Below are 11,872 nucleotides of genomic sequence, written 5' to 3'. Positions count from 1 at the left end.
AGGCAGGATGTGGATGAGTTCTCCCAAGTGAGAAGAGTGTATTTAACAAAGAGCAAATCCTGATTCTGCAAGAACCCCCAGAATTCTGTAAATTCACACTCAGTAAAACACAGCAGGAAGATAAATGGGATAAATATTGTTGTATCCCATGGGATTTTCTGAGCAAACCCAAACCCAAACGTCGCTCTCCAAGGTGAGAGCCTGTCCTACCTTGGAACTCCTTGGGAAAACCTCTCCTTCAGGGCATTTCCCTGCTTTTGCCGTGTTTGTTTTAGGTGGGTTCTTTGCAGGTCGCACAGAGGAGGGGCTCAGAGCCTCTCCCAGCTTTTCCACATGCAAAGCCATGGAGGGAGCAGCCGGGAGCCGCTCCTGCCATTCCCGGGATTGCCGGCAGCTCCCGGCCCGGCCGGGGCAGCACCTGGGCAGGTAAGGCAGGGAGGCTTTTCCAGCTTGGGACTCTCCAACTGTGAGTATGGAATTATTCCATTGACTAGAAACCAAAATAAAATAATTTTTCATCTTCAGGAGTAAAGGGCAAAATACATTTCTAAAATTGTTCCTCGTTATATTATTTATTTTGCTGCAGCTCCCTCAAGTCAATATTTCAGAACTAAAATTAAGGTTGTGATAACCTTATTATTATTATTTTAATGTTGATTGCAAAGCACTTTTCCATTTCTCCAGCTGCATCTGTTGCACAGCAGCAGAGATGGAAAATCCTGGTGGAAAGAAGATCCAGAATTGTGGTGACCCCACCAAAGAAAGGCAGACACAGCACCCAGCACTCCATCTCATGGGATCAGATTGTCCTCCTTGGATTAATACTGGAATTGCTGTCCCAAAATATAACTCAGTGAGCACAGGGAATCTGTCAGAGAGGCAGGGAGAGGTTCTGCATAAATAACAATATTTCAGTTTTATTTAAACCATCTCGAGTTCACTTGGAGCTGTGAGATCCTAAAGGGAAAGAAAAAAGGTGAAAAGAGGGTGGCTGGGGTGTGGGGAGAAACCAAATATTTTCATAAAAACCCCATGTACTCCATGAAAACACTCTCAGGGATGCTCAGGGTGGGATTTTGGGGCCAGGAGCTGCATTCCATGCTCCTGGTGCTCCCTCCCAACCCAGGGGATTCCATGATTCCATTTGATCCTGATTTTCCAGCAGCTCTGCTTTGTGGAGGCCCTGGATGCTCCCAGCAAGGCATGGGGAGGCCACAGAGAACCAAGAAATGGTGAGAACAAATTCTGGGGGGAAAAAATCCTTGGGGAAAACTGGAATTGAAACATGGGAAGCCAGGCTTCTTTTTGTTCTTCTTTCAAACATTTCTTTAGTGTTGGAAAATGTGGTTTAAATTCGTGTTCTGTGCATGGTGATGGCTGAGAGAATCTCTAATTTTGTGTGAGATACAGAATTATTATCAGTTCTTCTTAATATATTATTAATATCTTTAATTTAGTACTAATAATAATAATTTCTATTACTTACATAATATCAAGAGCTGCATAAATAACTGCTTACTCCACACAACCCTCATTTTAACAGCACTTTCTATTTGTTTAATTATATATAAAAAAAGAATAACCTCAGTTTGAAATCACCGGGTATAGTGTGGATTTTATATTTTGTATATAGGGGGAATTTAAGTGAAAATTATTTCTAAAAAAATGTTTTCATGTGCAATATTTTATTTATTGGTGGGTTTTTTGTTTTGGTTTGTTTTGGTTTTTTTTTTTTTGGAGGGATGTTGCTACAAGTAAACCACTGAGGAAATCATCAGAAAATTGAATTTTAAAGCAATTCTTCCTGACCTTGACATGCACTGTGGGTGGGAAGGCTGAAAGAACAAAAATAGAGTTTGAGACACAATTAACAAAGAGGTTGATTAAACCTGAGTTTTTATTTCTAACACACCCACAGTGGTGATGTCAAGAATTCCACTTAGAGGGAAAAGCAAACAAAGCAACATCACTATGGAATTCTCCAGTTATCTAAAGAAAATAAGTGAAATCTGAATTTTGAGTCCATTCTAATTAATAAAAGTATCTCTTTCCAGCCAGAATTGAATGGCCAAGTGAGAAATTGTAAATCAAAAGGAGCCCTGGGGTTCCAGCATCCAGTGAGGTGAGTTCAATTCTGTCACCTGAGAGAGGAAAAGTGACCAAAAAATTAAAAATATTAAACTCCTTCCTTCTCAGGAGAAGGATCAGTTTGTCCCTGGAAAATCTCTTTTTAGTAACAATTTAATTACTCACCAAACTGCACAGATTTTTATCCCTCAGCAAAGATGCTCAGGCTGAACAGAGCCTGAAATAGATGAAAATAAGGAAAAAGTAATTTTAAAAACTCTTTTTTTGCCTCACCTAATTTATATTTGCATTTATTGCTCACTAAGCCCAAATAATTAATATTTTAAATTTTTTATTAAATTAAGGGTGGAGCTGCTAATGGAGTGTGATTGGTACAGATTTGTTGCTTTAATTTGCTCTTGATTAAAAGTTGAACTCCAGGTAAAACTTTTTAAAAGGGTTTTCACCAACGTTTGGATTCTTTCATTGGGAAACTCCTAACTGGGATTTTCCTTTAGAGGAGGAAAATCAATGGAATATCCCTTTTCTTTCCAAGCATTTGTTACAAAAGCTGTGGCACCTGAAATTCTGTGTGACCTTTATTGCTGTCAGATTTCATTGGGAATTGGCCACAGTGAAACCAAGAGGGGCCATTTATGATTTTAATACAAAAAATATAAAAATAAATCAATCAGTCTACACCTCCTCCTCCAGCTGGAGACACAAAATCCACTAAAATCAACATCTGCACCTTAGGCCACCAACCCAAATCTAACCCTGGTATCCTAATCTTAATTCTAGAATTAATTAATAAAAAATTTGGTTTTAATGTTCAAGCTACATTGGATGGACAAGTGTTACATGGTTTAATTTCTCTTAAAATGGGTTTTCTTCTTCTCAGGCTTTATTTGCCCAAATCCAAATCCCAGAAGTTTCTTGCTAACGTTGGAGAGAAGGTTCTGGCCAGTTTTCCTGTACAAGCCACCATTCACTTCTACAATGATGATGCTGCGTCTGAGGAAGAAGAAGTGAGCCCTGAGAAAGCCAAAATCCACACTAAAAAATGAACAATTTTAAAAAAGAACTATCAGGAATGGATGGACAAACATCTGACCAAACAGAAATACAGCAGAGCTCAAAAAGAAACTATTTATAATTCTCATTCCATGAAGAATGAGTCAACTGGAAAATGGGAGGAAATCATTTTGTGTTTTTAGAGACTTCCAATTAAACCCTGAAGCTGAACAAAAGATTTAAATCAGGTTGGTTTCAGTAGCAGAGATAAAGAACATTGTACTGAGTCATTATTTTAAACACTGCAGTCCTGAGAAAGTGAAAATCGCATTGATGATGAGGCTGAATAATGTGATGTGCAAAAATAACCCAAAGGCTTTGAAACACTGAAATTAGGCAAGGAATTATTTCAAATGTGCAGACTGGTTCCATGGATTTATTTATTCTGCTAAAAATGCTGAATGCTCAGTTGGTCCCATCCATTCCCAGTCCAACCCACAGGTTCTAAACATTTGTGATATTTTCTGGGCTTCTGCCATTCTCTTGTTAGCAGATTTTCCCTCTGTAATCTTTTGCCAGCCAGAAAAAAATGTCAGCCTTGATTGAAAACCACGATTTAATTTCATGCCACACTAAAACTTACATTTTGTGGCACTTGTCAGTCCCAGAGTGGGACTCAATGGCCATGAGCAGAAAATGACTGGCTGGAGGAAGGATGGGCTGTGAAAAGATAAAGAACAATGCCCTGCCTGGTTTCAATGGATGGCCCATTAGCAGAATATCTCCCAGGGAGATCAGGATCACTGCCCCACCCTCAACAGATGGTGATAGAATAGATACCTTTGATCACACCTCAAGACAGTTGCCGACACCTGAACCTGCGGCTTAAAATCAACCCACTAGGTTTCAGATTTTTTATTTTTAATGTGCCTTCACTCCAACCAAAACTGCCATGGCTTCCCCCAGAGACAAAGCCACTGCAGAATTCCAGATTTGTGACCTTTCCTGCACCTCTGGTGCAGGTGAGATAAGCTCAGAGAGTTTGCAGAACCTCTTCCATTGTGGCAGCTCCTCCTCTCAGTCCTGTGCTGCCAAACCAAGGGAGTTGCACACATTTTAAACTTGCAAAAATTCAGATTCCAATTGAATGAACCTATAAAAAACCTGTTGGAATGAAGGATTTTGTTTGAAGATCTCCACTTGTGTTATAAATAACTATGTAGTTATTGGCTTTTGCTATCATATATTAACTTTGACAAATTATTTTAACATACTAACATTTTATAATCACTTTTTACTGCTTTTAATGTAATATAAATTGTCAACTTTTGTAGTCAATGCCCTGTATAATTTATATATTTTAGTGCAATAAATATATTATAGTTTAGACTCTTACAAAATATTAAAATAAAGAATATGTACTGTATGTTACCTATTAGAAAAATAGTTAATACTTCTGTAAGTCATTAACAATAGTAAAAATAACTCAAATAATTCTGTGAAATAAATAATAGTAATTTAATATACTTATAAAATATCCTATCTAAATAATAAAATAACACTAAAAAGAACCAAAACCCCAAGAAAAAAATTGACTACTAACTCTACAATTATCAAAAAAGTATCAAACAAAACAGAACCTCAAGAAGAAATAAAATCTATCAATTTCATCTACAAAATAACATGCAAACAAGTCAAAAATTAAAACCAAAAGAAAGAAATTCCCAAAACATATAAACTCACAGAAATAAAGATGTTTAATCCTCATAAATATAAATTTAACCAATATAATGAAACAATGTATAGAAAATTGTTTTAAGCTAACAGTGTGCTTTTAACAGTTTTAACACTAAATATTATCCCTTTTATCCTTTACAAAACTTTAAAAAATTTTAAAAATAAACTTTATTTCTCACAACTTGCAAACTCAAAAGAAGATCATGAATTAAACTTACACCAGGGGACATCCTGTCATACAGGGAATGATAAGAATGAAATTGAAAACTGAAATTGAAACCTCAGAGTGACAAAAGAAAATTCAACGTTTAGATTCATTTCCACATCTCCACTTCCAAACTCATGGCAAAAAACACAGATAATTCAAAGTATTTCACAAGATACCCTAAAATAATTTATGCTCCAGCTTCCTCATTATTTAATCTGCAGCAAAAGCAAACAGAGAAGCATCCAGGATGCCTTCAGTGCTCTGTGAGGACCCAAAATTTTGTGTAAGAAATGCCCTGAGGTCCCTCCCCAGCTCGTTAATAATTAAGAGAAGCCCCAAAGTGAACTGGGGCAGCACCTCTGTGATTCAGCTGCAGGAACTTTCTGATTTTTTACCTCATCTGCAAGGCCAGCCTGCATGCAGAGTCATCCATCATTGACAGGAAAAAGGTAACAAAGGAGTTTCTGGGGAGTGCAGCACTTCAAAGGCAGGGCTGGAAGCAGATGGAATTCTTGGCTCAGGTCTCTGTGCCACAAAAAACCTTCCCCTTGGGAATTCAGCAGCTGCAGCACTTCCAGTAATGCTGCTTTGATTTTCCATTCCCTAAAATGATGGCAGCAAAAAGCAACTTTTCCATAAAACCTCTGCAGTTTCAGATTCCTGTTGTATGAAAAATCAAAATTAAAGCTGATTTTCATACAACAGCTTCCAGGAGCTTGGAAGACAAGCTCTGAAGGATACAATTATCCAAGGGAAGCATATCCTTGCATGCCACATAAATGTGAATTTTTTCTTAACATGACACAGGATTAATTTGGATTAAGGGAAAAAGAACTAGCACAGGATATTTTTTCCCCTAAATTACATTTATAGAGGAAGAATGACAACAGCAGCAGAACTGAGCAAAGGCAAAATTCCCAACAGCAGCTTCTTGAGCTCCAGAGACAAAATCCACCCAATTCACTGCAACATTTCCTATTTAATGTTATTTATTCTGCACTGGCTTCATCTGTGAGCTGCTTTTCATCCATAGCACAGCATCCCAACAAAACTGACTTTGGCAGCCCCTCTGGAAGGGAACTGGCAGAACAAAACAAAATCTTCCCAAAACTTTCTCCCCAGAATGCAGTTCAGTTCCTGAACAGAGAGGTACAAAACCCCCCATTCATCCCAGCTGGGTGAAAGCTGACTGGAAATTCAACAAGCAGGACTCTGAATTAAACATTTCAGCAACTCAGGCTCAAGTGCCCACAAGAAAAGCGAGCAAAATATATTTACACAAGATCAGTCAAATATTTTGTTTGTAAGGCAGAAGTATTTAATGATTTTCACCCATAAATGAAATTGAAGTTCACAGAAACTTGTTGTATTTTTTATATTTATATTTATAGACTCTCCTAGTGTCATCTCACAGATGTGTTCCAGGATGAACATTTAATATTAATATTTTATATCAGAGGGTTTTGGGTTCTCCTTGCTCCTGTTCCCCCCCCTGCCCAAGCACTGTGGGTGTTTGAGATGATCCAGCCCAGCTGGCAGAATTCCTTGGGCTCCAAATAATTCTGGGATGGTCTGGACAAAGCTTTAGGGAACAGCAAAAGTTTATCTGCTTAACTCGAGGGAAATTATGGGACAGGGACACCTCCCACTGTCCCAGGCTGCTCCAACCTGGAACTGAACATCCCAGGGATCCAGGGGCAGCCACAGCTGCTCTGGCAATTCCATCCCAGCCCCTCCCAGGGAACAATTCCTAATTCCCATACCATCCACCCCAAAAAGGATTAAAACTGCAGGAGAACCCAGAAAGTTGCATTTAAATGCAAACCTGAAGTTTCATCCCTGGCTTTATTCCAGCAGTGGATTGAACTCTACCAGTTGTGCCACAGGGAAGGCAGAAAGGTGAAAATGAGGGCAAATTTAGGGTTTTTTTGCCTTTTATTTATTTAGTTTCCCCTCAGTCTCTGAGAAGAATGGACACCTGATATCCAGGGATGTTTTGTAAAGAGAGGCAGCAGCGTTCAATCATGTGGGGCATTTTTTCCCCCTCAATACTTAGGACAAAATTTATATAAATCCACATTAAAAAAATCCTCTCCTCTTTGCAGAGCTATGTATCCCCTTAGTCACAGCCACAGGCAAGACCTGTGGATTCCCAATTCCCCAAAACACATCTTTTAGCCCCAAACTCACATTACCTGGTTGTATTTTGCTTCTAGAGCCAATTTCTGAAGTGTCAGACGTGCCCAAGTTGAAGGAAAGGTCACCACGGTGCCTTTGAAGCAGCAGTGACAGAAAAGCCAAGATTGAGTTTCACCCCTGCAAGTTTCCCTTGAACAAACATCCCCCCACTGCTGGTTCTCCCATAACTGGGGGGTCTGCAGAGAAATTAAATTCATCCCTGATCCAATCTTTGCCCAAGGTTTACATCCCTTAATTTGTGTTTTCTCAGGGCATTTTCCAGTGGCTTTCCTTGATCCTGAAGGGATTTGGGCATCCTTAACAAGGGGCTGAATTAATCCTTCCATCAAATAATCCCAAACCTGCCCTTCACTCATTGGCACGTCAGAATTCCAAATGAAATTGTTCTCCCAGGAAGCAAAAAGGGGTGGAAAACACACAGGGAAAAAAAATATTGCAGTCAATTCTTCAGTGTCTGCAATGGGATTAGAGGAGTGGCAAAAGTGTAAACACATCTTTGTGTCTGCTGGTCATAAAATCACAGTTTAATGGAAATTAAATGCTGAATAAAAATTAATAAAAGAACTGAATTGAGAAACAACAGCAAACTAAACACCAAAACTTCATTGATAAGTTAAAACTACCACACAAATCAGTGCTGTTCCAATTTAGACACAATTTCATTCTTGTACAATGTCCCCACCAAAAATTCAGTATTTCAAAGTGAAATGTTGAAAAGCATTTTTTCCTTCAATAAGGAAGGAAATTTTAATGTTTTAATCCTGCCTGGAATACTGAACATGGAGATTTTTCCTTCAAATTCAGGCAGAAAACCCAACCAGCTACAGATTTGTATTTATACCAAAGTGATTGCTACCAAATCTTAAAAGTTTCCAGAGCAACTGATGATCATTTGGACAGATTTCTAAAGAATTAGCATAAAATTTTTCACACAAATTCTCCAAAATTTATTTTATTTTAATAAAATAATAACATTTAAAATTAAATTCTCTGCTGAAGTTGGTTACAGGTTTAATAAATAATGAGGTTCTATTCACTGGGCTTTATAATAAACCTAAATAACATTGGAGATATCTGAATTTGGGACATTGGGAGAAAGGAAATAAAAACCAAAAAAAGTAAAATTCACTGTTTTAAAAATATCTGAACCAGTCAACTTTGGGTTTTAACAGCATGGCCCTGTCAGTTCCTGTATTTCCAGCTTCTTTTTCAGTATTCTTAAAAATAAAAAAGTAATTTCAAGACTTGCTTCAGCAAATCTTCACCCACCTTAATTATTTTTGGTAGCTCAGTAAATATGAATTGTGTGAAGGAAAATGGAGCATTGTACACCTTAACCCAGGAGAAACCTCCCAGAAGCACAGGAAAATGGTGAGCATGGAAAAATCAGCCACATCTGATTCATATTTACAAAGGCAAATAATGTATTTACAATGCAAACACTTCCAATTAATAATTAAAGAAAGATCCTCAAGTGTTTGACTGGCAAACCACTTTTTCTCTCCCTGAATTTAAAGAGAAAAAGAATTTTAAAAAAGCTTTTTTTTTTAAAAAAAGCTGCTTTTTCCCCTCTCAGAGGGGAATTGCAAGCAGAAAGCTGCAAGTGACAGAACACTTTTAAACCCACTTTTTAATTTTTAAAGAATAACCAAATAAATTATTGGGGCACAATTCTCAGAGCAATGCAGGTCATTAAAATGCATAATAATAATAATAATAACAATAATAATAATAAATTAGAAATTCAGGGAGGAAAAAGCTGAAAGAGTTTTTATTTTAGTTTGGAGAGGTTTTAAGTGTCCCTCTGTAAGTTTTATTAATCCTTTGTTCAAACAGATTTTAATAACAACTATATAATAAAAATTTTAATTTTAATAACAACTATCTGCTATTGCAGATCCCTTTTTCAGGGAGGAAAAACATCCTGTTGACTTCACTGATGGGAATATCCCTCAGTGCTGGAATTGCCTCCTCTTGGAATTTCTTCTGCTGCTGCCTTTTTGCAAAATTATCTACAAAAGATAAGAAGAACATTTCATGGCTTCCAGATCCTTTTCTTCCAAGAATATTGATATAATTGTATCATGCAACACTACAAATTTAGCTATTTTAAAGGATGCTGAAAACCCCACCAGGACTTTCAGGAACTCAAATATTTAAAGGCTTAACATTTAGGTTTTATTCTCTACAGATTTACAGAATTGTCAGTCAAGGATCAAACTTTTAAATAAGCAACAAAATTACCTGTGATGGTGTGAGTGGAGTTGAGTGGAGCTGTGCTCATCATGTTAATCCCAAAAAGCAAAATATAACCAATTCCCACAGCCACCAGGAGGTAAACTGGCAGAGCAACTGCCCAGTATCTGAGAAAAAAGGATTGTGGATTTTACATTTAGTGACAAAGGGTTAATAAAAAATGAGTTTTAATGTTGGTATTGTATCTGTGATGAATTTCTCCAAGAGGAAAAGAAAAAACACCTCTGATTTTGGATCCTGACCCCACTGGAGCTACTGACAAACCATCAGATAAATTCCTTAAAAAGGTGTTTATTTTAAAATTATGGCTTAAAGTTTATTAATAAGTGTATTTCCACCAGCAAACTTCCTGAAAGAAAAATGCCAAATTTATCCTAAAACATTCCAGTATTATTTATTTCATGGCACAATGAAAGATTTTCACCATAGCTACATAAAAAATGCTTCAGCAATATGACAGCCCTTTATTATCAGGGAAAAATGGATTTAATGCAAGGCCATTATTTAAAAAGAAAAAAAAGTTCTGTTATTTGAAAATAATTAAGATTACAGATTTTAATTGGCTGAACTTACTTTTGAGGCCAGTATGTCAGTCCCAGGGAGAACAGCCAAGTCTCAGGAATATAAGCCCAGATAAGGTACAAAACTGCACAACAAAATCAGAAACTCACAATAAGACTGATGGTGTTTTAGACTTCCTAAATTTTGCTTTTATTTAAACCAAAATACCTCTCCCAAAAGATTGCAGAATCTGCCTCTCAGACACAAATCCTGCCCAGTACCTGGTCACATGGGATCAGTTTTATATTTGCTTTAACATTTAATTTCTGCTTTCCTATGAAGACAGACAAGGATTTATTCCAAGTTAAACGGCAGAATAAAGAAAGAAAAAAACAAAACCACCCCCAAAATACCTCAATAAAAAGAAGCCAAGGGAATCTGAACAGAGAGAATATTAAAGCAGAAAATGATGTCACAGTGGTCATTTAATGGGAAGAAAACCAGGTGGAATTGCAGTGTTTGTGATAAAAACTTATTGAAAATCCTTCCTGATTCTTCCTGGGAGAGGAGCTGAACCCAACTCCCCCTGCACTAAAAAAAAAATGTTTACAGCACCTTTTCTTGTGTTGAAAAAGTGTTTTCCACCCTCTCAGACCTTGGTGCTGAGATGGATCCCCAGTGGAATGAAGAACCCAGCACACCAGCAGAGAAAAGCTGAACCCAAAACATTCCCCCCCTCTGTTGACCAGATTGACTTAATTGTATTATTTTTTCTTTTTCATTATTTTGGTGGGGAATATCACACCACAAATACCTCTGATGCTTAATGAAGGCGAAAATGCGTGAGTAAAAAATGGATAAAAATGGGAATGCAGCACTGGGGGGTGACGGGCTCGGCTGAGGGATACTCACTGAAGCCAAACCACGAGCCCAAAAAAAGCGCAAATCCATAGATCGCCCTTTCTGGCAGCGGGGCCGGGGAGTTCTCAACCATGCTCGGTGCTCCTGGAACTTCTGGGAACGGGACAGGAGGGGACAGAGATGTTGGAACGGGACAGGAGGGGACAGAGATGCTGGAACGGGACAGGAGGGGACAGAGATGCTGGAACGGGACAGGAGGGGACAGAGATGCTGGAACGGGACAGGAGGGGATAGAGATGTTGGAACGGGACAGGAGGGGACAGAGATGCTGGAACGGGACAGGAGGGGTCAAAGATGTTGGAACGGGACAGGAGGGGACAGAGAGGCTGGAACGGGACAGGAGGGGTCAGAGAGGCTGGAACGGGACAGGAGGGGTCAGAGATGTCAGAGATGTTGGAACGGGACAGGAGGGGACAGACATGTTGGAACGGGACAGGAGAGGTCAGAGATGCTGGAACGGGACAGGAGGGGACAGAGATGTTGGAACGGGACAGGAGGGTATCAGATATTTCAGAACGGGATAGGAGGGTATCAGAGGTGTCAGAACGGGACAGGAGGGGACAGAGATATCAAAGATTTCAGAATGGGATAGGAGGGTATCAGTATTTCAGAATGGGATAGGAGGATGTCTGTCAGAGATTTCAGAACGTCCACGAGGATATCACAGATTTTCCGGGAAGCTCCTCCCGGGGGACCCCCCCACTCTGTACCCGCGCGTCTGGGGGCGCACCCTTCCCCCCCACCCCCGCCGGGCTCTGCCCCGTTGCTCTCCGGAGCCTGGGACAGCAGGAGGAGGAGGAAGAGGAAGGGGAGGAGGAGGAGGAAGGGGAGGAAGGCGCTCCCTACCCCCGCTCCGCATCCGCCTCCGCGCCGCCCGCATCCGGCCCCGCGCGCAGGCGCACCGCCCGCCGATTGGCCGCAGCCCGTGACGTCAGAGGGCGGCCGGCCAATGGGCGGTGCGTCCGGGTG

General features: G+C 39.4%; 2 protein-coding genes across 3 annotated transcripts; one reads left to right on the top strand and one right to left on the bottom strand.

Moving 5' to 3' along the window:
* Positions 1-343: 343 nt before the first annotated feature.
* RIPPLY3 (ripply transcriptional repressor 3) lies at positions 344-3,677 on the top strand. The gene is made up of 4 exons (XM_042778999.1): positions 344-426; positions 1,163-1,232; positions 2,055-2,122; positions 2,969-3,677. The coding sequence occupies exons 1-4, from the start codon at positions 344-346 to the stop codon at positions 3,132-3,134; spliced, it is 387 nt and encodes a 128-aa protein (XP_042634933.1). The 3' UTR covers positions 3,135-3,677.
* Positions 3,678-8,474: 4,797 nt separating this feature from the next.
* Positions 8,475-11,786, bottom strand: LOC116992451 (phosphatidylinositol glycan anchor biosynthesis class P). 2 transcript variants are annotated; one of them, XM_033052112.1, is made up of 5 exons: positions 11,750-11,786; positions 10,895-10,996; positions 10,055-10,127; positions 9,470-9,588; positions 8,475-9,237 (listed from the first exon to the last, which is right to left on the bottom strand). In XM_033052112.1, the coding sequence occupies exons 1-5, from the start codon at positions 11,781-11,783 to the stop codon at positions 9,107-9,109; spliced, it is 459 nt and encodes a 152-aa protein (XP_032908003.1). In that variant the 5' UTR covers positions 11,784-11,786; the 3' UTR covers positions 8,475-9,106. The 2 variants fall into 2 exon arrangements, with proteins under 2 accessions (XP_032908003.1, XP_032908004.1); XM_033052113.1 differs by having other exon boundaries at positions 10,895-10,987.
* Between the last annotated feature and the right edge of the window lie 86 nt (positions 11,787-11,872).

This window comes from Catharus ustulatus, chromosome 2, assembly GCF_009819885.2.
Source record: "Catharus ustulatus isolate bCatUst1 chromosome 2, bCatUst1.pri.v2, whole genome shotgun sequence".
NCBI classification, from domain to species: domain Eukaryota; kingdom Metazoa; phylum Chordata; class Aves; order Passeriformes; family Turdidae; genus Catharus; species Catharus ustulatus.
The sequence above is the reverse complement of the archived record's forward strand: the minus strand, read 5'-3'. Positions and strand labels throughout refer to the sequence as shown.